At 37.1% G+C, this 25895-nt stretch overlaps 1 protein-coding gene across 1 annotated transcript in view; it reads left to right on the plus strand.

The window, feature by feature from the left end:
• The window catches only part of pdlim1 (PDZ and LIM domain 1 (elfin)), a 73379-nt gene that overhangs the window by 23280 nt on the left and 24204 nt on the right, over positions 1–25895 (plus strand). Inside the window, exons 2-3 of the mRNA XM_039737512.1 lie at positions 16868–17019; positions 25615–25699. Of these exons, the coding sequence (XP_039593446.1) occupies positions 16868–17019; positions 25615–25699 (237 nt within the window). The remainder of the gene's footprint in view (positions 1–16867; positions 17020–25614; positions 25700–25895) is intronic.

Genomic DNA, 25895 nt, shown 5'->3' on the forward strand with positions numbered 1-25895 from the left:
ATGTTCAATCGGATTCAAGTCTGGGCTCTGGCTGGGCCACTCAAGGACATTCACAGAGTTGGCCAGAAGCCACTCCTTTGATATCTTGGCTGTGTGTTTAGGGTCGTTGTCTTACTGAAAGATGAGCCGTCGACCCAGTCTGAGGTCAAGAGCGCTCTGGAGCAGGTTTTCATCCAGGATGTCTCTGTACATTGCTGCAGTCATCTTTCCCTTTATTCTGACTAGTCTCCCAGTTCCTGCCGCTGAAAAACATCCCCACAGCATGATGCTGCCACCACTATGCTTCACTGTAGGGATGGTATTGGCTTGGTGATGAGCGGTGCCTGGTTTCCTCCAAACGTGATGCCTGGCATTCACACCAAAGAGTTCAATCTTTGTCTCATCAGACCAGAGAATTTTGTTTCTCATGGTCTGAAAGTCCTTCAGGTGCCTTTTGGCAAACTCCAGGTGGGCTGCCATGTGCCTTTTACCAAGGAGTGGCTTCTGTCTGGCCACTCTACCATACAGGCCTGATTGGTGGATTGCTGCAGAGATGGTTGTCCTTTTGGAAGGTTCTCCTCTCTCCACAAAGGACCTCCGGAGCTCTGACAGAGTGACCATCGGGTTCTTGGTCACCTCCCTGACTAAGGCCCTTCTCCCCTGATCACTCAGTTTAGATGGCCGGCCAGCTCTAGGAAGAGTCCTGGTGGTTTCAAACTTCTTCCACTTCTGGATGATGGAGGCCACTGTGCTCATTGGGACCTTCAAAGCAGCAAAAAGTTTTCTGTAACCTTCCCCAGATTTGTGCCTCCAGACAATCCTGTCTCTGAGGTCTACAGACAATTCTTTTGACTTCATGCTTGGTTTGTGCTCTGACATGAACTGTCAACTGTGGGACCTTATATAGACAGGTGTGTGCCTTTCCAAATCATGTCCAATCAACTGAATTTACCACAGGTGGGCTCCAATTAAACTGCAGAAACATCTCAAGGATGATCAGGGGAAACAGGACGCACCTGAGCTCAATTTGGAGCTTCATGGCAAAGGCTGTGAATACTTATGTACTTATTACTTTGAAATCTAGAGGTGTCCCTTGGTAGGGTGCACCAAGGTATTTTAGTACCTTATTATAGTGCATGGCTATTGAGATTGAGGACATCCTGTGGCCAAATTAAAAACTTACAGGAACTGCAGAAAAGCAGTTTTGTCTTTCCAGTTTAAGAAGGTTATACAAATCCCTCTACCCCTTCTTCCTAAAAGTATTGTCTATCGGTGATTTGTTTAAGGGTGCAATTGATTGACCAAAGTATTTTACATATCGCCAAACCTTACCTTACTGAATACCACCTAAATATTATTTTACTTATAAGATTCTCTTACTTGCATGTAAAGCCTATGTTAAGAAAAATGGTATCTTCTTTTCACAGAATTTCTCATGTTCTTATATGGTTCAAATTTTATAATGCATCCTGTTTTTAATAGCCTGTAGTAAAATCCATCCATCTATTATCCAACCCACTATATCCTAACTGCAGGGTCATGGGGGTGTGCTGGAGCCAATCCCAGCCAACACAGGACACAAGGCAGGAAACAATCCCCGGACAGGGCACACACACACACACCCCCTCACACCAAGCACACACTAGGATCACCAATGCACCTAACCTGCATGTCTTTGGACTGTGGGAGGAAACCGGAGCACCCGGAGGAAACCCACGCAGACACGGGGAGAACATGCAAACTCCACGCAGGGCGAACCTGGGTCTCCTAACTGCGAGGCAGCAGCGCTACCCACTGCACCACTGTGCTGCTATCTATCCATCTATCCATCTATCCATCTATCCATCTATCCATCCATCCATCCATCCATCCATATTCTAATTACAGGGTCATGGGGGTCTGCTGGAGCCAATCCCCGCCAACACAGTGCACAAAGCAGGAAACAAACCCTGGGCAGGGTGCCAGCCCACCACAGGGCACGCACACAGACACCAGGCACACACTAGGGACAATTTAGAATCGCCAATGCACCTAATCTGCATGTCTTTGGACGGTGGGAGGAAACTGGAGCACCCGGAGGAAACCCACAGAGACATGGGGAGAACATGCAAACTCCACACAGGGAGGACCTGGGAAGAGAACCGAGGTCTCCTAACTGCGAGGCAGCAGAGCTACCACTGCGCCACCGTGCCGCCCCCTGTAGTAAAATACTACACTATAACTTAACATCCTGCAAATGAAAAGATATGCAACCACTGCAGTTGATTTCAGAGTTCCATAGTCGTTTACTGATCAAACCAAGCTAATACTACTACATAAGTAAACTACATCACCTCAAGTAAAGTTCTGATATACTTGTAATTCATTCAGATATTAAAGGGGAACTCCATTCCTCCCCAAGAATCTCATTTTACTACTTTAAATTGTATTTTTATTTTCTTTATAAAGCTATTTGCCATGGTGTGCTCTGTATGGTTGGCTTTATTAAGTAATGATATTTTTTTCATTACACTTGGCCTAAATTATTCTGGAAGGAAACAGTGGGTTTGCATTTTGAGCTTTGTCCCCATTCTCCTCATTTGTCATAAAATTCTACTAGAAGGACAATTTCGCAGTTACAAGTAGGTTTCTGTATGGCTGAAAGTACTGTCTGAGAACAGGGCAAGACGTTCAGATTTTTGTTAACATCAGCTGCTCCTCCTATTTCTTGAGTGGGAAACTGAAGCACATTAAATATCTGGTGATGATGCCCATTGTGCATCTCCTTCTAGAAAAGTTAGTTGTCTTGCATGCATGCCTGATACACAGGGATAATGTTTTAAAACTGCATTAGAATTTTTTGGCATTCCCCCAGGAACTGCTTAAATCTGCTGCAGAAGAAAGCAAAGCCTTTCTTACTAAGGTGCCCTTATAACTGTCTTCTGATAATTGATGTATGGATGATATCATGTACTCTGCTTTGTTCAATGTGTTAAGGTTGTGTTTTTTTTTCTAACCTCATAAACTGTCATTTCATAAGAATTTCCTGTTGTTTACTAGAATTTTTACTTTGCAGTATCTAACATTTACCTGGGAGAGAGCCTAAGGCATTGCTCATTTTAATTTGAAGCTTTTAAGCTGGTATTTAAAAGTAACGTGGTTGCTTTGATGGTATTTTAGTGTTTTGGCAACAGAGAGAAGTTAATCAGAGAGTTCTCTTCTGAATTGAGCCTAAAAGAATCCCCATTATTAAAATGTAATGGGGATTCCTTTGAGAAAAGAATTGGAAGTTCTTTGAATTTGTTTTTAGAAAATCCTTGTAAATTATGCTAATTGTTTGTTTCCCTACATAACTCTTTTTTAAGTGTTATTTCTTCAGATTTATTAGAAGCTTGTGGGTGTGTGCAGGAGTGTGATCTATAATGTCCTAGTGCCTTCCTTATCCACTGTTGGTTACCAGCTGGTGCCCATTGCTGCTAGAACAGGCACACGATCAGCATCAAACCATGAATTGGATTAACAAGTCACTTCACCTACCATATTCTGCTTACATGCATTCATTCATTGTCTCTGTCTGTTTTTTGCCCAATACAGTGTCTTTGGTACCATTAAGAATATGGCACTGTACAGAGTGGTAGTCCATCACATTTCATAATCGAGCACACATTCATATTCGAACCAGGACGGTTTTAAAATCACATTAACTTAATGTCTTTGGAATAGAGGAGTAAATCTGTGGGGGGGAAAACAAAAGAACTACGTAGAGAAAGTGCAAACCGCATATGGGCAGAGACTGTACCCAGGATTTGAATCCTGCCCCCCTAAAGCATAGGTTCTGTCAATATTGCTAATAAGGAAGTATTTGTGTAACTTTTATGTGTGTGATGTTTTGGGTGATGAAACTGTTAGATAAATAAAAATAATTTGAATGTGATAAGCTGAATTGTGGCCTCACAGTTTACAGCACAGCAGTTTGACTAATATTTCCTGTGTTAGATTAATATTAGTCTTGTCTGGGTGTGGGTGTTTGATGCTGACATGACAGGCCTCTGCCATTTTTTTTAATTATTGGAATTTTCAGTATCAACATATACTGTATATTAAAAAAACACAAAGCATTTAAAACAGTATTAAAAAAGTGATACATTTTTGTTATACACGGGGAAAAACATCCCAACAAGCTCCCACCCTGTCAGAGACACAAAACAGACCAATTAAACTGTTGAAACCGAGATACAAATGAGAACTAAGGATATTATATCTAGGGAAAAGGTTTGTTTTAAGAGTATTCTTATTCCATGAGCAAACTCCAGTTTAGAATATTATTAATAACCAGTAATGGCGTACTGTGCGATAGCGTGCAGTGAATACACTTGACTTAAAAAGCATTCCTAGTTTTCCTCCTCTTTCTCTGCACGTTTAGCATTCGTTTGCTCAGAGGTTGACGTGTTTGCTGCTTCTTAAGCAGCTCCTCTTTTCTTCACCCTAGTGACCTGCTTCTTCAATTCTTTCGTCGGCATCTTTTCACGTTAAAACTGATTAAGTTAGTTTTTGTGTTGCAATTACTCAGTACGTTTTCTTTAATTTGTCACTTAAGTCCTCAATCTGCCGCAAGAATGATTAGCGAAGGTGGTAGGGAATGAGAACAGTGTCCGTACGCATGCGCCACATGGCCGTCCTGCTGCGTGCTGCCGAGAGTTGATTCCACAATAAAATAAAATAAAAATAAAAAGAGTAATAAAAACCATCATCCCGAAAGCAGATATTAGACGTCACATAGTATATGCTTACCTAATTTCAAGTCAATAGGTGAAACAGTTTGTGAGCAGGTGATTTAAAATCCTGGACAGACAAACGAACAGCCATGGTAGCGTATTTTATAAGAAGATAGTATTATTATTATTATATTTCATTGCTGAGTTTTCAAGAAGAATACATTTATAAAATGTAGTTTCCTTTTAAAGGGTTTCTTACCAGCATGAGACCAGGATTCATTTTGCAGCAAGCACTAGAGATAAGGTAAGGGAATGGAGGATACAACTAAAAAATAGTTAAATTTCTAATCAGACACCATAATTTGATGTGTCAGTAATTCAAATATAATGTTAAAACCTTTATGAAAGAAATGGATGGAAGGCTGAGTTTTGTCCAGCCTTTAATTGGTTTATCTGCATTTCAGTGCTTGCTATTGAATACCATTATTCATACAGTGATCTTCGATATTTTTACTTATGGGTCACAAATGCTAGTGTACATAATTTTATTTACAAAAAATAAAGTAGTAAGACATTAGAGATCAGGCTGCAGTCTAAAAATATAAAAATTGCTCATCAGTGTAAAAATGCAAGACTGTAGATGTATAGATATATAGGTGGAACTTTTTTTTTTTTGTCCCATGGGTGAAATTTGTTTTTTTATGGAAGCTCTGTAATAGGGCAAGTAAACACAAGTTCAACATATTTTACACATACACATTGTATGTTTCCCAGGTGTTATGGCAGTCACCAATGGCATAAACCAATAAAAGTAAGTAAGTTAGCTGAGGTCAAGCTGCATCATACACTTGCATCATCTGTCTAGCTGTTTGTGATCTGATCATCATAGTATCTGCCTGGCCTGACATATACAGTATATCATTTGAGAATAGATTGCTGCGCAGACTGAAGAATTCTTAAAGCCACCAAAACACAGTAATCTGAAATTGCTTGTATTGTTGCAGTTTCATGAATTTTGATATTTTCAATTTTACTGTAATGCTACATGATTATAGAGTACTTGACTCACTCTCCTAATGTGCATATTCAAGTAAAAATTAAATAATGTAATATGGGGTTTTGGGGAATGCAAAAGAAGTATTTTCAGCATTAAAAAACATTTGTGGCAATAAATGTCACATTAAACAGACTGTTTTGTTTAAAATGTTAATCTCCAGGTTCTTTCTGATTTCTAGCCCACACTGTTTTCCCTTTCTTTCTCTTACATGTGCTTGACTAAGCTTCTGTTTCCTGCAACACACCCAGCTATGCCTCTATGACCTGTTTTCTGATGTCATACCAACAATGGAAATTCAGTTAACTGACCTTTTTGAAGAAGCCTCCCCATTCCCTCACTGATTTAACAGGGAGTTGGTTGTTGTTTTTTAAGGGGTGTGTGTGTGTGTGTGTTTTTACAGCTGTAATATGCAGCACACATGTTCATTCTTGTTCGTTTCTAGTAAGAAAAAATGCGTACTTTCATCATTTAAGCATTTATTTATTTCCTAACTCAGATATCCAGAGCAGCGTAGTGGGGAGCTGTTGCCAATCATGGCAGCTTTGGACATGTCAGGAGCCAACCCAGAGGGGAGAGAGACAGTACATCAGGAGGCTTCTATAAACGCACACAGGGATAGTCCATAGTCACTAGTTAAAATAATATGCAGATCCTTGGTATTTGGGGGGAAAAAAGCTAACCCGTTCAGATTTAGGGAAAATTTACAGACCATGATTCGAACACACCTCTACATAGATCTTGGAGGTGTAAATTGAAAACCTAAAAAACACTTCTTACATTAATCAGTATTTTTCCACAATGCTAGTTCTCACCCACATTTTGCTCTCCTGAATGACATAATATATTCCGTGAAATTTGACAAATTAAAAAGTAATTAATTGGAGTCAACTCCATTTTATTTCAAAGTATGGATACATATCTTGGAAATTATTAGTGGGTAGGACTATCTTAAAGTAAAGAAGTGTAATACTGTACAAGTGATGTCACCGTAATGAAAAACTACCTATTTTGCTTCCCAAAAGGCTAAAAGAGATTATAAAGTGGAAAAATTCTGTTTGCCAGAGAATGCACAAGTGTCATTTGTGTAAATTTATGCTGTTGACAGAAAAGCATCCTTCTATATAAAAGCGGTTGAGATTGTTCTTCCGTCCCGTGAGTGCTACGCAGGCGCGGAGTTTCACACACGCCCCGTCCATTTTGCAATGCACGATGGGATTTGTAGTTTTGTTTTTCCAGGTAAAAGATGATTTTCTACTCCAGACTGTGCGATATCTTCTTTTTCTTTCTTACTATATAAAAGCAGTCGGGATTGTCCTTCCGTCCCGTGAGTGGAAAGCGTAGCGGTATTCCGCTTATCACAGACTTACTACTTGCAGATTGCGGTACGAAGCAACATGATGTGAGCAGAGTTCTGGTGCTCCCATCGTTCCCTTGCTTTTGTGCGCGATGCGCTGGAAAAATAGACAAAATTATGTCCCTTGAAATAATTAATGTTGATGGAGTACAAATGCCTCACCGCGTAGTAAATATCAGGGGTGTTCAAAAGGGCGACCACAATATAGAAAAAAAGTTTCAATTTCATCACAAATAACAGAAACCACGAGTATTAAAGTAATACCGCTCAAATGCAATATAACCAAATTCATGAGTTTGTATAAAATATCAAATTGATCTACATATTGAATTGCCTTAAGAAGTGGTCAACTTAAAAGTCGGTCGCCTTAAAAGGCGGGTCAGCCTAGTGTTAATTATAGGCCTTGCCTAAAACATCATGATACCTAACTATAACATGTCGTCAGTTGCTACCAGTAATTAGGATGATTGATAATTGGCATACACCTCATGTACAATATCTAATTTATGCAATACTCTACATCTTGTATTAAAATTACACTTAAGGCTATAATTCTTTACAGTCTTGTTAGCTTTTCTTAACAGATTTTGTTTTTATTTTAAAGAAACTAAGCAACACTGAAGCACTAAAAGGAACAGCCCTGTCTCCTCTTCTATATACTTTGTACACTTCAGACTATAAATATAACACCAGGTCATGTCACTTTCTGAAATATCAGATGATTCTGCACTTATGAGGGGTGTATTGATAAAGGGGATGAAACAGAGTATAGGAGTCAGGTGGTGAAGTTTGTTTCTTAATGCAAAAAGAATTGTCTTCATCTTAACATCAGAACATGTACTTGGCCGTCCACATTAATGACAGGTTGGGCCTGTCTCGTAACACAGAGGAACTGTATAAGAAAGGACAGAGCAGCCTTTTTTCCTTAGGAGACTACACTTGCTTAATGTGGGAGGTAACATCCTTCATATATTCTACAACTCTGATGGCTAGTGTGCTTTACTTTATTTTGAATGTTCTTGTTTTATAGTCATTCCAGTTTTTGTTCAGACTAAATTGTATGTATATATTAATTACTTGGTTGTCTACCTATTTATGTATTTATATATTTAAAAAGCCTCTGTAAAAACAACACATTTCCCCCAGTGGACGAAAAGATCAGTCTATCACCGTTCCTGTTTTGTTTTTTTTTTTTTTTTATAACAATGTCCTTAATATCAGTGGGTGTCTCCGTTCTTTTCCATGCTGATCTGCCCTTTGTATCTGTGCACTTGGTGGTGTCTTTGGGAAGTCATGACTTTCACTTTGTGATCTTTGATGTAAATTCCTAGTGCTGCCTCCTGATTTTCTTTCTCCTTTTCTCTGAACAGTCAGGATCTCTTTATCCTCCTGTGTTTCATCTCAAGCCCTTTTTATTTTATTTTGTCTCTTTAATCAGCTGTCTATGTAAAAACTGTTTCTTGTTTGTATCCTCATTTTTGTGATTTAGGCACTCTTATGAAAGTGGTACTGAGATTTAGTACCTTTTTCCTTTTTGATATGGGGTTCAATTTTAAAATCCAATCAGAATTCTTCTAAAAGTCAGTCATCAAAGTACTCAATAAAAAAAAATTGTTCACAGAATTGTTGCAGGCTCCATGAAACAATTTATCTTCCTTTAAAGTCAGGTTCTTTTTTTCATACTATTTATTCTGATCTTGTCCTCCTGCCACATCTTCATGGTCATTCATTTCCACCTTTCTGTTCCACATTTTCCTCAGCCTTTTCTACCTCAAAACTTTAGTACTGTACATTTTTTTTAATCTATAAACAAGAAGTTGATTTTGATTCATTTCTCCAACAATTTCTGCTGAAAAGGTGCTGCACTCATTATGAACTTCTTGTTTTGCTGTAACTAGGATGGTTAGGACAGCGTCATTTTGTTTTCTCTGTTTCTTCTTGTAACCGTCTCTGAATGGGTGTGCTTGCAGGTTGGGGATTTTCCTTTTTTCCCTTATGAATTTTTTGATTTGCTTGTTTCTTTTTTTTCTTTAATATTAATAACATTTGTTTACAAAAGCAGTTAGGGCACCATCTCTGTCAAGGTTAGGATCCAATATGACATGCTGGTGGGTTCAGCTTGGCTTCGTTGCAAAGGAATTCTGACTGCTCTCCTAAGTAATTTGTAAGGTGTGCCTCTTTTTTGTCCTTCCCACTGTTCTTACAGTCATAGCCCATTACAGGAAAACTATTTAGTGCTTGCTGAGTAATTCTAGAAAGTCCCTCTTATCTCTCACTATGGCACACATCAAGAAGGTGCATTTTCCACAGTTTCCAGAAGAATGTTACTTAAGGTCCAAACAGGAATCTTTAGGCACCACCCCTGGAAGCTCATTGTGAGCCATGAAACCATTCTAGACTTGTTGGCTTGTACCCTGACTGTGCAAAAAAAGAAGAATGTATCATTCTTCTTTGAATATGACTTAAGATGTATGTAACTGTGGCATTTGCTTTCTTCAAAATCCACTTTCGTATTAGAAGCAAATTTAACACTCGTATGTGAAATCAGCAGTGTACCCAATCTACTTTCACATGTGTTATGTTGTCCTTGATATTCACATTTGCATATTATCTTATATATTAAAAATGAATTAACTTTTGGAGTTTTGGACCACTGTCTATGACATCTTTTCTTGGTGTCACTCAGGGTGCTCCTCTACTACTAAATGCAAAAGTAGAAATAGAAATTTAGATTAAAGTGAACAGCAAAACCTCCCTATATACCTTGTAGGTAGTAGTTTGCCAGTCATAAGCAAACCTACACACATCTTTTGGTGTTTTCATCTTGCCTGTCAAGTTCATAGAAATATGAGGTTTGAATTAACTGCATAAACCAAACTATCCCCTAGGATGCGATTTAGAAAATATGAAGCATCCTTAGAGGAGAAAAAGCAAAGGATGAAAGTTATTTACTTAAAATAAAGTAAATAATTCTTAGAACTGCATTTTTTCTGTTCCAATTCTTTAAAGTTTAAATGTGTAATTCCTTGACTATCTCAAAGTTTTATACATCTCACTACAAATGCACAAAAATTGCACAAGATGATTTCTAATTATGTTTTCAAAATGTAATATTTGGGATGTACATACCTTGCAACAGTATACTGATAGGATAATCTTTTGATTTTTTTATTATTTATTTATTTTTTTATTTTTGCAAAAGCCAGTCAGTTAATGAAAGTTCAAATAGTTATTCAGAATGCACAACACATTATTGCAATAAAAACGTTCTGGGCCAGGATGCAAGCAGAATGTGAAAATGTCTTCTAATAGGTCACTCTAGAGTGTTTGGCATTAGTGATTCCTGTAATAGATTTGCAGCCTGCCCATGGCTAGTCCTCTCTTATACCTGATGTTATCTACTTTTGATGCAACTACTTTACCTCCTGAACAGAAGCCCAAGTCTGAATTCTGGCCAGCTCCAATGTGCCAGTCCAATTAGTTTAGTTTATTTAAGACTTGCATATTCCAGCACAGAGTCATGGGGGATTGAAGCCTATCCTAGCAACATTTGGGCAAGGTGCACACTGAACCAGTTGTTTAGAATTGCCATTTAACTTTTGGGATTTGGGAGGAGTTAAGAGTACACTCAGAAAATTCACAAAGTCTCACTTAGAGAATTGCACTATTAATAACAAAAATTGTTATTGAAAGGATACTTTATATAAGGAAAGGTTTGTTTTATTTATTATTATTATTATTATTATTATTATTATTATTATTATTATTATAATAATATGTGAATACATATCTACAAAGATTTATTTATTTATTTATTTTATTAAATAAGCACAGGTTATTGGTGTCGAATGTTCTCCAAAAGTATAGCAGCCATGATTCCTGTGAATTTGTTGTGTGCAAAATTTGCACATATTCCTTTTGGATTTTATTTTACTTAAATACATAATGATATCATACATGGTTATCATATAAATTCTTTACAGTCTATCATGAAATGGATTCTGCTTTTAAGTATGGAATTTGGTACTATTACAGTGATTAGAATTCAGGGCAGCTCAGGTTTTATGTGTGCAATTTGCATGTTGTCAATGTGTGCCCTGTGGTGGGCTGATGTCTGTCTGCTCCAAAGTTGTTGTTTCTGCCCTGCTCTGTTTGTTGGTAGTATATAGTTTGACTAAGTGCAAAGTTCTAATGTTTGATGTAGTTCATAAAATGGATGGAAGAACTCCGGGCACCTTATGAACTGGCATTTGGGGCAGGTTTTCTCTGCAATTTATCAGGCAGGCCTGTTAAATACTATGCTTATGAAAAACTTTATTAAATAATATTTCATATTGTTATCACTCTATATTGTAATTTTAAAGACCACTGACTTGACAATATTTTCTACTCATGTTAGAAACAGAATATCTGTTGTTGTTAGAAATGTAATGTATACCTATCAAACCATGCTTGGTCTCCTTGTGTATCTAGAAGCCATTTCTTAGAGTATATACAGTATATATTAACCATATGTTCCATTATGGGTCCAGAGGCACTTCTTTAAAAATTTACCCTTTTCAGTTGATGGTGGTAGATGTTTTTTTTCCACACCTGTACTTTTTGTAAATACTTCTAATCCTTTACAATAAGTAACATGTTTAAGTGGGGAAAGTACCTACTTGTGTCCTTAAGTGTTTCCTTTGTAATGTCCTTTTACCAGCCTGTTTTGTTGCACTGCTATAGACAGAGTGAAAGCTGTTTACACAAGAATGTAATGAACCTCTTGTTGTAAGTGTAGTCAGGTAGTGTTATTGCAAATAATAGTGCGCCAACATAATGAAGACTAATTTATGGAACTCTCCTATAGCACAGAACTTACTTTTGAGAACTACAAACATAGACTCTCAATTAGTTAATCTGCTCTTTGGTTATCAATACAGATTTCCTGCTTCTCTTTCTTGTGGTTGATGTAAAGAACTTTCCTGACTGTATGATTTTAAGATTCGGCAGACGGAGGCATTCCAGACTTAGCTTGAGAATGTGTTTTCTTTTCCACATAAGGAGTAAAGTTATGTCTGCAACAACAAAGCACTTTTCTTCATCTGGAAGTCAATTTACAGAAAAGTGGACATTGACCTGATGTTGTAACAAATGCTACAGAAAGCATAATATTTGTTTTAATTTGTTCAGTACTATGATGTAATTTCTCTCAAAAATGGAAAACTCTCTGCACTGGTAGAGACATGTTTCTTATAGTATCAGTGACTGGGATTTTTGTAGGCAAGTGCTTGTTTTGTACCTTTTTTCTACAGCTCCTGAATTATAGTAAGTTATAAGAGTTAAACGTTACACTTCGTACATTGCACCTTCATTTTCTTTGTATTGCTTAATCTTCCATTAGTCTGCAGGTTTTGCTGAACCTGGCATTCTCGAAAATGCACCACTTAACATCGTCAGAGTGTATAGTATTATTGATTTTTGAATGGCATACTTGTAAATTTAACTTTGTTAATATAATGCCTTGCAACAATGGATTATCCATACATAAGGTTAAGTGACACAAAACTGCTAACCTTTTCAAGTTTACTTCCACAATTATTTAGATTTTCTTTGCATTTCTGTCTAATATCTAATAGATAACATCAAACTGTAAAAATGTTTTCAAGTAGCTGAAAAACAATACTAATTCAAACACATTGAAACACTTTTTCTTGTGAGTGTTGGACTGTTTTTGGCAAGATCCTCTAAATTAGGTTTAATGAATCTGCTTTGCTGGACTGTCACTTGGCTGCAGTGTCTGCTGCCTATTTTTGTGAGGACTCCAACTAAGAAATAATGATTTATCTACATTTATGTACATTTTTCTCATGAGTGAAATACTGCTTAAAAATTGTATGTACTTTTTATATACTTGGATTCAATCGGCAAATGATACGTAGTAGGTTTAAAAATGTGATCCTGATAAAACCTTAGTGACATTTTTCCTAAACAGATGTTTCCATTTGAATGCCTCCACGTTGGTTCAGCAGTTGCAGCTCTCCAGTACTTTGGGCTTACTTTGAATTCTACTGTGCATTTGGTTTGGAGTGAAGGTTTCCCTTGTTTTGTGCAAGTGTTCACTTACAGTTTAAAGATATGCATTTATTTAGTTAATTTTGACAATGTGTTGCAATCTTTTGTAGGGAAAAAAAAGCCTGTGCTTTAAATTAGGCTTGTCACTAAACCATCATTTTTATATTCTATACTAATACCAATAACAGTTTTACGATACTCAATATCTTCAGATACCACAGTAAAATCAGAAATCACACTCGGTGGCTTCTTCATTATTCAAGTGAACAGTATTGGGCCATCTTCTGTAATATATTATAAAATATATAAATATTAACAGTAACAACAGCTGGTATATCCATCAAGTAGTTACCCAACTATCATTTCCATACCAGTAGTAGTATTGGTATTCATAGCTTTCAAAATACAACATAGAGTTTGAACTTTAATGTGTGGCAGAGATGGGGATCACCCCAGTATAACAATAAATAGAGGGTTTATAATCTTGAGGGGTGATATAATCATGGACTGCCTGATTTATCTTATTGTGTGCACATTTTAAATGTATTCTCTGACGTTTTCTCTATAGCAACTGAAAAATAATGCTTAATATTAATGTTAAAATGCTTAGTTATTTTATCTATACTGTTGAATTGGTAAATTCCAAGATGATCCCAGATATTTCCATTTAAACAAGCTTTTTAAAGCGTTTTTTCTAAGAACATGCTTTTAATGTCTGCTTTGTCAGAAATGCACTCTGTTGTAAGATTTATATTTGCTTGTTAGCTGGTTACAAAAATATTACTAAAGAGTAATATTTAACAGATGAGTCAAATTAATTCAAATTTCAAATATCACAAACTCCTTGTGCTGTAATCTCCAAGTCTATCTCTTCTACTTTACGATTTTCCCCAACTTTAAAGCTTCCTGTGTGAAATCAAACTTGTCCGTTTTACATTAATCCAGTATATCATTTTTATCATTTTTTTTAGTTTTGCTTCGTTGAGCTATTTTCAAGGTTTCTGACATGAGTGATCAGATTGTGTTATTGCTTATGCCTGTGTGCAAATCCAGACTTAGAAAATTACCCGGACTGTCGTTACCTGAACTCAATAAATTTATAACTTTGTGACAGCATTACATTCTTTGACATACCATGCAAATATATGTATGTTTTTACTTATGGGTTGTAATAATGATCATTCGTTTGCCTTAAAAATCAAATGAATGACACAAATTCAGTATATTCATATTTAGCAGTGAAGTATGCCGTTTAGCTTGTCCTGCTAACTGCAAGTTTTGACTATAATTTGACTATAATTCATTTCTGTTAACACAGTATAGTCACATTAACAGGGAAATCCACCTTGTCCTTTGGAGCATTGGAACACTAAATACATTTTATCATGGTATTAACGAATGGAGCATCTCGTGTCATCGCCAGTATAGAAAAGCCAAGTAGCCTTTTTGTTTGAATCTTACCTCAGTGTTTACTTGCTGTAGCTGTTGTTCGCACTTCTAGTCCTTTTACACTCCTCACTCTTATATGCGTAAATGTGGAGTAGTGTGACTTTCTCCTCAACCCAATGACTCTAACCTATACATACTTAGTTGGAAAATGGGCAGATGCTTAGACTGATGGACATCTGTAGAAGTACTCTTTACAATCCGAGAATGAATGCAAAGCCTCTGTTAATTCATTGTGACTGTGAACAGTGTTGAAAAGTGATTAATCTCCCCATCTTTTCATCTCCTTTTATAAATGTATGGCAATACAAGTTCAACTATTACACCTTATCTGATCGATAACGTTATTTGCTGTCAAAGCACACACAAATCTGTTTCTGACCTAATTTCATAATGGGCTTAAACAAGCAATAATGAGAGCTTATGCATGTCTTGCCTTTTTTTCAAATGAGTAACACATACGATTCCTGCAATCGCATGCTGAAATTCTACTGCCTCAGACTCAAAGCAATTTTCTTTTTAACATGTGTTAATGTAGTGCTATATCATTGCCACTATGAATGATTTTCATATGAAGTTTTACTCATGATTTTCTGATATTATTGTGCCTTCCAAATCAATTAGTCTACTTGCAGTCTTCCATGAGTATGGTTCCTACTTTCAATCTTTACTACTAACACTGTAAAAAAAGCTGCTGTTACATTTTAGAAACGTTGGTATCAATTTGGTACCAAAGTATTGGTTCTTGTGACATCCCTAATTCAAATATAAATTTTCAGCCTTTTACTACAGTTATAGACTTTACTATAAGAAGCCTGGAGATCTTTCCTAATATTCTTCACTATGTGTTGTGAAGACTGTGGTATTTTGCAAAGAAGTAGACAGCAACTCCAAATTATGCCACCTTTTTCAAAAGGGTGCACCCCTATATAATTTGAGGCAGCAGTGTTCAAAGCTATCGAGACTAATTACTATATAAGCAGTGTTATCTGGCATTTGAACGTCTCATGCCAAGACCTTAGTTAAATTAAATTTTCAATTATCTTTCTGGTAGTTTTGGATTCACAATAATTCTTAATGGTGTAAAACACTATTTAGAGTGGGAGTCCTTAAAATTAAAATCCTGGAGGGCTGCAGTGATTGCACATTGTCACTGTAACCAGTTTCTTATTTAGAATTAATCTCTTTGCTTCTAATGCAGTATATCTTTTGGACTTAACAAGAGCATTGACTAAAATTATTATTTGGACCACTTCATTGCTTACTTCAGCATTAGACTGATGCATTTAGGTCTAAGCATTAAAAAGTGTTAATAAAATGCTTGGAAATAAATACACGAGAGAGAGAGAGCGAGAGAAAAGGAAAAGACTAAGAAGTGTGATTCTGTTCCGGTCAAGAAAACACATGGATAATGTTCTCAGAATGTCTTGGCAGAATGAAAGCGCCAATGAACCATGCAATTTAAATACCACAATTCACTATCGGTAAAGACTGGCTTCTAATTAGGAAACTGATTGATACGAAAACCCACAGACACTGCAGCCCTTCACGATCGTGTTTAACGATCCTTTGTTTAGAGTAATACCCAGTTTGTTTTCATGGCTTAATTAACAACTTATAATTTAACTTGTACATATATTAGCACCTTCTATCATCTTTCTCAATTAGAAGATTTCTAACCAACCTATCATAACAGGGTAGGAAAAGAATGTGCTATTCTAGTTAAAATTAGAAAAAAGCAAGTTCATATTACACGGAACTGTTCAAAGCTTCTTTAGAATCTAGCAGACATTTATTATTAGCTTTATATAACTGACCATGCCGAACCTCTGCTCAACTTCTATAGTGTATTTTTTGGAGTTACACACATTGAGTTTTCTTTCTTGCTGTTAAGATTGGTAGCAGAGTGGATATTGCATCTGATTCAAATAAGATGTATAATTGCATGCCAGATTGCTTTTTAGTAATGCATAAATCAAAATACAATTTATTAAATCAATACAAATTATTAAGGACATGCTGGTAGGTTGGTTGATTACTCTATAAGTTAGCATCAATGAGTGAATGCTTTTGAGCATACTTTGCACTAGATTGCCTAGGCCAGTTTACTGGGACAGGCATATTCAAAGAGTGGATCCACTTTAAAAGATCACCATTAAAAAGTCTTTCTATGTAAAAATGTGGAGTGCAGTCATGCTTAGAAAACTGTTGCACATTAGGGTGAGTTTCTTTTGTAGGTAACCAATAAAAATGCCAAACTGAGTGAATATCTTCTTGCTTTAGGTATCCCCTGGAAGCAAAGCTGCAGAAGCTAACCTGTGCATAGGAGACATGATTCTGTCTATTAATGGAGAACAAACTGAGAGCATGACTCACTTGGAAGCTCAAAATAAGATCAAAAACTGCATTGATGAGATGGTGCTTACAATTGACAGGTAACATCACTATTATTGTCACTAATTTTATTTGTGTATTTTTCATAACTATCATTCCTGATGCTTTTTATTCATCAGAAGTGTATTCATGTGTCCACCAAGTGTCAACTTGATCTTCAAATAAGTATGTTCTCATTCACCTCATTCTACTGTTTTTGCTTATATGCCATTTATTCTCATTTTGCATATGAATTATAACCACAAAAAAGAGTGAGATACAAAGGAAGTGACAAGCAAAGATTAAAAAAAATTAAATCAAATCATGGCAGTCTCTGAATGGCCCCACTGGAAGGGTGCTGAGTATCTTTAATTTCTGTGAATAGATCTCCTCTCTTTTTCCTTTCCATTCTTTTTGTTATGTCCATGTAGCCAATGGGTGGAGTGGTGGCTCAGAAGGCTAGGGATTTACACTGGCAGGTTGCCAGTTCGAATGCCATAAATGCCAAAAGTGACTCTACTTTGTTGGGCCCTTGAGCAAGGCCCTTAACCTGCAATTGCTCCTCCTTGGTATGACGTTAATCTGCATCCATTAGGACCTCCCATTAGGGAAAAACCTGGGGGTTGGTGGCAGAATTGGCACTCCAACCACCATAAAAAAAAAAACCTCACACTGGTTCTATTCCATCTGAACTAGTGTGGTGCTGAGGTGTTACCTGTCGCATGGCTGCACTCGGGTCCTAATCTGGGATCCTGAGCTGATTTGTCTTGTGGTGGGTACGGCAATGCACTGTATCAGCACATGCTCCTAACCTCATGTAGCCAATGATAATGAAATTACTAGTTGTTCATAACGTGTTCTTCCTGGAAAAGTAGGTCACATGTTTTAAAGCACGGTTTTATGCGTGGTTTTTATCTTTTACTGTCATATATTGGTCGTGAAGCACATAAATTTAATGCCCAAGTCCTCACAGGACACACCCATGTTCCCTTTCAATTAGACCAACTTAGAGATGTAAATCAAGATAGCACACATGCCTTTGAAATGTGAGAGGAGATTATAGCACCTGGAGGAAAACCTCACAAAGAGAGGGAACCAAAATCATCTCAAAAGCAGTAACCAGAATGGCTCCCTGGAACCATGGACTAATGATGCAGCAGTGATAACTACTTTGCCAACATGCCATTCCAGATCAGATTAACACATGCTTAAAAGCCTAATGCTACATGTCATGTATGTGTGAAATGAAGCATCTGAAATTCTTGTGCACATCAATCCATTATAAAAGTAAAGTCTCCTCTAGTGGCTATCAAAATGTTATCCCATTTTCTTGTCTGTCACTAACTTTCCAGAATAAAATGTCTTGTAAGCAGTTATTTTATTTTTTTATGCAATCATTTTTGAGGTGTGTTAAATATGAATGTCTGTATAGCAGACAAAAACGTTTTGGAAACGTAACTTATATTATAGTGGTCTGTATTATGCAAGAATGCAGTAGTGCTCGCATAGCTGTTCTAGTCGTCTTATTGTAATAAATCTTAATATGTCTACAGTCCCCTTTGTAGACTTCAGCTGTACTGATATCTATCAAAATTCTCTCTTCAATTAGATATTTTAAAACAAAATGAAACTTCTGTTTTTACCTGTGTTTTTTTTTTTTTTGTTTGTTTGTTTTTTTTATTTAGTTACATTTTCATAGGTTGTGTACTACTATTACCATTTTCTGCAAAGTCTTAACAAATGCAAGTGTTTTAGGTGCTTCATGTAATCTTAAATTTACATCAGGCATGATCTGTATAAGCAGATTTTACATTACATTCTATTTTAACGTAATTGCATAATTGTGTTTTGCCTGTAAACAAGTATGAATTATCATTATCAGTGTGTGTTAATACCTAAGCTTGGTTAAAAACATCTTTGAGTACAGAAGTGCACTTTTTATTTTCCTATAAAAGGAGCCAAAGAACGCTTGAGTCTCATACTTCCTCATTATCAACAAAATTCCTCTGTTTCCTGTTTTGGAAAAAACGAAGGCACATTAGAGTTCTTTTTTTGTTGCAATCTGAGAGGCATTTGATCTGGTTTGATAAAAGACTTCTGATGGTTAGTCTGCTGTTCAGGGCTTGCACACTCAAAAAATGAAGTTGACTGCCTGACAATAAGTGTCAAAAGATTCCATGGAATAAATATCCTATGTTTGTTATATGCAGGAAAACCTTCCTTGCTTCATTTAAGAATTCAGTTTACTTGGACTGTAGAATAAGAAGTCTTATAAATCAAGTTTTGAAATACTCTGTAGTATTAATATTTTATTAAGAAGAAATACAGCATATCCTGCTGTTTTTTGGCAGCTGCTCTCCCCCTCACCTGTACAGAAAAAGGCATTCTTTCCTGAGACTGAAGCATGACCATATTTAGAAACAGATCCCTCTCCTGTCCACAATACACTAAACTGTGAGACACTTAATTGTGTACTGAGGATCTTAGTTGGGTAAGGCCAAGGGGAAAAAAGTAATGCCTCAGGTTTCCAAACTGGATACTCTTCAAGCCTCAGCTGTACCTAGATGTATTGTTCACAAGAATGATGAATAGGATGAAAGAATACACATTGTTGACAAAGTCCTAAAAGCAACAAGATATTTTAACACCAACACTGTTGACACAACTCATTTGGTGAAAATCCAAACAAAAACTGACATATAGCAGTGGACCAGGATACATTTGTAATACAAAATCAGGACACCCTCCACAGTCTGTCTCATATTTAGCCAATATGATAAGAGTAGCTTTTTTGCAAACATTTGGGAACTCATCAGCCCACTCTTGGAACAAGCAATCCCCTCCACAACACCATGATCAGAAATTAGGTTATGGTTATCTTGATTGTTTTATGGAATGACCCGTGAAAATATGGCTGCTGTGTTTAAGTCTCCATTGCCTTGCCAGAGCACCCTTCAAAAATTATGAAACCTCAGGTGCTCCCAACCTCCTCCTCCAAGTATTGTATAAATAAAGTTTATTATTTCATATCCTGTTATACACAGCCCCACCTCAACTCACCTCACCCCATACATCCTTATTGCTTTATAATTCACAACAGATCAAATAGTGCTAACTGGCTTAAAGGCAGTAATTCTTATTACTTTGTTGTATGCTGCAAATCTCTAATGGAGTCTGATGTCATGTTTAACATAGTCCCTTCTTGGAAACAATCTCTTGAAAGCCATCTCTTCTTGACCAGGCAAATGTGCAGTCCTTGCTCTCTTTTCATTTTGTGTAACTCATGAGCAACTGCCAAAGAGTTTTCCTGCCAACTGTGTTGCTGAGGATTCCTTAAGTTCCTAGTGCTCTGTGGAAAAAAAAAAACTGTTTAGATAACATTGTCCATCAGAAAATTGGAAATGCTTGTACTTCCATAAAAGGAAATGTATGAGTCATTGCATTTGCTTTATCTTTCTACCAGCCACCTTCTGGATTCTGAGGGTTAACTGGTTAAAATGATAAAAAAAGTACTATTTTGCTTGAGTTACCAATTATCATCTTTTTATGTTTTACTTTTTAGTTTTGTTTTTTTTATATTTTAGAACTTCTTTGACCATGAATCAGATTAAATGGGTTTAAGAATATTTTGCTTTTTGTTTTTAATTTTTTTTGACTAATAGTGTGGCATGAATACATTTTATAACAAATAAGCAGTAGTTTTTATATCAAGTGCTTTATAAAATGTAATATCTTCATATTTTTATTCCACTTTCCTACATTAAAGATTTCTGCCTTAGCAAAATATTATTGTTCCAATTTCAGACTATATACCCTATCTATTAATAGAGAATAGTGCTGTTTTATGTGGGTTCTTTGAAAAAGTTGCTTTGGTTCTTGGCATCTGAGTTCTTCTACTAGTTCATTACTAGACCGGTGATGTCACCAGTCTGGTCTTGTCTGGCATCTTATCTGAAAATGGCTGCATTGTTTCACAAAACTTTTTTTTTTTTTTTTCTTCTTCTTCAAAGCTTCAACATGAAAAAGTACTTTTCAGTATTAAACCATCCTGAATTGTGCAAGTATGTGTACAGAAAAGTATCATGGATATTATATGTAACATTTTTAAACATCATAAAAAATCCTTTAGAGATGTAAAATAATAGCTATCTGGTATTCATTGCTCAAAGAATAATCCTGTAGAATCATTTTGAAGCAACTTAATTCAAGGCATGATCTGTAATTTTTTTCCTGTTTCTTCCAATTATCCTTGAATAAAAAGTTAAAATAAAAAGACTTGGAAGAGCCAATTTGTAGTTCAGTCACATTTGTTGTAGGAATATATTGAATTTTAACCTTGTTATATATTAATCATTGCAGTTTCATGTAGAAAGTTGACAGCTAGTCCGGCAACAAAATGTAGGGATAAATAACAAATGGGACCCTAGCTCTTTATAATAATCTCGCACACAGTCATGGCAAATCTTTTGGAGGTTGTTTTTTTTTTTTTTTTGGTGACATTTCTTTCAGTTAATTTTTATTTCATAGGCATCATTAGCAGCAAAATGACATGAACATAAAGCAATCCAAATGAAGTACAATATGTTACAATTTGACTATCAATCATTGCACTTTATGGTCTGCTGCTTTAAACTGTAAACACTGAGCAAGCAATGTTTTAGCATATTCCAGCTCTACTCCTGTAATACCTTTCTGTTAGCTCTGTACACACTGAGTATTGTGTTTTTTTAATTTAATAAAATTCCGGAAAAGACATTAAACTGAATTAAGTATGTCTCACCACACAATGAGCACCATGTCTCTTGCTACCATGACATCACTGTTTCTGCCTTAAGAGCTCTCCAACATGAAAAGACAGCCTAGCTTAACTCCAAAGGATCTGATACATAGTATATTTTGGAATATGCCAAGGATCATTGACATTGTAATGGATTAGGACAATTTTTTGATTTGCAACATCTTTATCAAAGTAATCTCATCATTAATATGCTGTTGTCAAATGGAATGACTGAACTTTCTCTAATGCTGTGTTTCAGTTAACTAGTTCTACATAAACTGCTTTCACATAATAGACAGAAATTATCGACTTCAGCTAAATTTCTGTCTGTATAGTAACAAGATCCTCCCTTTGTGCCTTCATACGTGGTTCCCAGCATAGAATCATAGTGTGTACTGTAATTTAGAGCAGAAGAGATTTACACCAAGGTATTCTGAATTAATCTGGTCTTTGAAATCGAAAATTAACCACTAGGTTGTGGCATCTACTGGAATTCCCTGATAGGTCATTACTATTCCAAATTAAGTTTGCTTTAACTTTGTGGAAGACAATATATTTTAAAAGACTTTAGATGTTTAAAGCAAAAAATGTGCTCTAGCTATATTATGCGTCAGCATGACCGAGGAGAGGGCAAAGATAAAAAATGTGTTGTTGAGTTTAACTCTGGTTTATCATTTAAAGCCTAATATCCTGACTTAGTGTTTAGTTCTGTTACTTCTCTGCCTGATATTTTGTTTGAAACTATTCTTTCTTTGTCCAGTTCATTAATATGCTCTTATTCACTCTCTGGAGGATTTTTACCCCTCAGTTCTGAGAACACTTAGGTAATTGTAGGTAGGTTTTTGTAGTTCATTGAAGTGATAAGACATCTCAGGATCACTCAAATATTTTTGTGTTATTGTCAGTCAGTGATGTGCAGTTTTAACTCCATTACTCAATTAAATGAGTGTTCAATTAAAATCTATCCAGTTAGCAGACACAGAAAAACATAGGATAAATGGGTGAACGTTTTACATTTGCTTCTCTGGCATTACCTGAGTAAGTCTTGAAAAGCTGATTCTCTCCCCAAACTCAAATCACTTCTAGTTCAAAACAACTTTAAACTTTCACACTTGGTTCACTTTTGTGCAAGTCAAGTCAAGTTGGGGAGCATGCGCTGGTACAGTGTGTTGCCGCACCCACTACACGACGAAACAACTCTGGATCCCAGTTGGCAACCCCCCAGACAGACACGCAGTCCAGTCCTACCCTCCGGAAATTACCCTCTCTCTGCCACAGCCAGGTGTTACGTGGGTGACCCATTGACCTGGCCCAGCCACTCAGGTCCCCAACAATGAGGATCTTACGAGCTGGATCATCCTCAGGGAAACACGCCACATGGCCGTAGTACCGTAACTGACACTCCCTCACTATGCAGGCAGTGTGCCTCATTCGGGACTCCATGAGCAACCGCTCATTCGACACAAAGTCAGACCAACAATACCCAAGGATTTTCCGGAGAGGCACAGTACCAAAGGAGTTCAGTCTTCGCCTCAGGTCACTGGATAGCGTCCATGTCTCGCAACCATATAGTAAGACAGGAAGCACCAGGACTCTAAAGACTTGGACCTTCATCCTTTTGTGCCACACATCCCTTTCCAGCGACCTCATGACCCCCCATGCTCTCCCAATCCATCTACTGACATCATAGGAAGAGTCACCAGAGACATGAATGTCACTGCCAAGGTAAGTAAATCTCTCGACGAGGTCAACACTCTCTCCGCAGACAGACACACTGCTGATGGCTGTGCCCAAAAGGTCATTAAAAGCCTGGATCTTGTTTTTTTTTTCAGGACACTTGCAAGCCCAGACATTTAGTCTCTCGAGAGCCCCGATCAGAGCCTCCATTGACTCTGCGAAGATCACAGCGTAGTCAGCAATGTCAAGATCTGTGAATCTTTCTTCACCAACAGATGCTTCACAGCCGCTGGACCCCACGACCTTGCCCAACACCCAGTCAATGCAAGCATTGAAAAGAGTAGGAGCAAAAAAACACCGCTGATAAACCCCAGAATCAACTGGGAAAAACGCAGAGGTCCTGCCTCCACTCTGCACAGCACTTACAGTACCAGTTTATAGGCTGGTCATGATATCCAGCAACCTCGTGGGGATCCCGCGAACCCTCAGGATGTCCGTCCCACAGGGCAGTTCGATCAACTGAGTCGAACACTACGGAAATCGACAAGGCTACAAAGAAACTCTGCTGATATTCGCATTTGCGCTCCATGAGAACCCTCAGTGCCAGGATGTGGTCGATGGTAAACTTCTTTGGTGTAAAACCAGACTGTTCCAGTCGCTGGTAGGTGAGCAAGTGATCACGGATCCTTTTGATGACGACCCTAGCAAGGACCTTACCTGGCACAGAGAGCAGTTTTATCCCCCTGTAGTTGCCACAATCCACGCGATCACACTTCCCTTTCTAGATAGGGACGACAAGTCCCGTTTTCCAGTCAGTTGGGATGATGCCAGTCTCCCAAATGGAAGCAAAGATTGCTTGCAATGCCAGGAGGACAACCTTACCACCAGCCTGGAGAAGTTCACCCCCGGATACCACAGATCCCTGCAGCCTTTCCATCATCCCCCCCCCCACCTGCTTCACCACCACTGAAATCTCAGTGGGACTGGAAGGTTCACAGCTAATTGGAGGATCAGCCTCAAGAACCGTGAACCCAGAAATATCCAACGTCCTAGCCGGAGGATCAGCTTTGAACAACTACTCAAAGTCGCCAGCCCAGCTGGTCACAACTGCAGTGTCATCCGTAAGGACCTCTTTTGTGCAAACTTCAAAATCAATTATAGTATTTATAGTGGCTCATCTTTTGTCTAGATAGAGATTAGAGCAGAACTCATTCTAGCAGCTCCAAGTATGCCTGAAACTTTGATCAATATGTACCTCTTAAAGAGATAAAACTTTCAAGCTTTTGAACTACCTCCCTTAAAAGGCAACGTCTACACTCCTCTCTCAACTGGGCAGTGTGTTTTTTTTCACTTTCTGTAGATTTTTTTTTTTCCACTATATTACATTGTACTGCACTGTACATACTAACCACAATCTGTAGTAATCTCCACTATTCTCTTCTGTCTTTTCTGGTTCTTCTGTGGTGGTGATCTCTGCCACCACCACCTGATGAAAGCACTATGCAGCCCTCTGTTGTGATGGAATGAAGTTAGGTGTCTCTTCTGTCCATGAGACCCACTTCATCAAACCGTATCATGTGAGAACAAAGAGAACTGATTTAGGAACATTTATGTTAGATAGGATGCCGACTAGGAGCTGGGTATTCCTTTCGCCTTAGAACCCCTGCAGATTTTTTTTTTTCCAGCCAAACTGGATTTATTTTTTGTTTTTTCTGACTTGACTGGCCATTTGACCTTACCTTGTTTTGTTGTTACTTATTCTTTAATATTATATTTATTATTTTTCTTTTCCTGCAACTTTCTCTTTTGCCATCTTGTAAAGCACTTTGAGCTACATTATTGCATGAAAATGTGCTATATATAATTAAATGTTGTTGTTGTTTTAAGCACATAAAATTTAGAATTTTTTTTTTTTAAATCTGAGAAAACTGTTGCTTATTTGAGGCTTTCACGTGAATTTACAATAAGATTGACATTATTTCTTTCCATCCAGTACTGAACCCATTTAATTTAGTTCACTGTCACAAGTGCCAGAGCCTATTCTTACGTGGGGTCCAGTGATTCAGATACACACTAAAGTTTCAAGGACCATGAGCTATGAGGCAGCAACACTGACTGCTGCAACTTCACTTTATTTGCTTGGTCTTAGTTACTGTATATCTTTATTACAGAATATCTGCTAACAGTTGTTCTTCTTTCGTAGGTCTGAATCAAAGATTTGGACTCCGATGGTCTCGGAAGATGGCAAAACAAATCCATACAAAATGAATTTAGCCAGTGAGCCACAGGTAAACCAAGGAGTTGATGTTTAAAGAAAAAAGTGGTTCTCTCAACAGGGAGTTTCTTTTCTGTGGCTATCAAATATAATTTAAAAATGTTACATTTTCACATCATTAATTAATTAAAAAAAATTTAAACCAAGAATATTTTTATTGTTTGGATAACAAAGATGAAAATATACTCCACAACTGATTATTTAAATTT

Source organism: Polypterus senegalus, chromosome 1 (assembly GCF_016835505.1).
Source record: "Polypterus senegalus isolate Bchr_013 chromosome 1, ASM1683550v1, whole genome shotgun sequence".
Classification (NCBI taxonomy): domain Eukaryota; kingdom Metazoa; phylum Chordata; class Cladistia; order Polypteriformes; family Polypteridae; genus Polypterus; species Polypterus senegalus.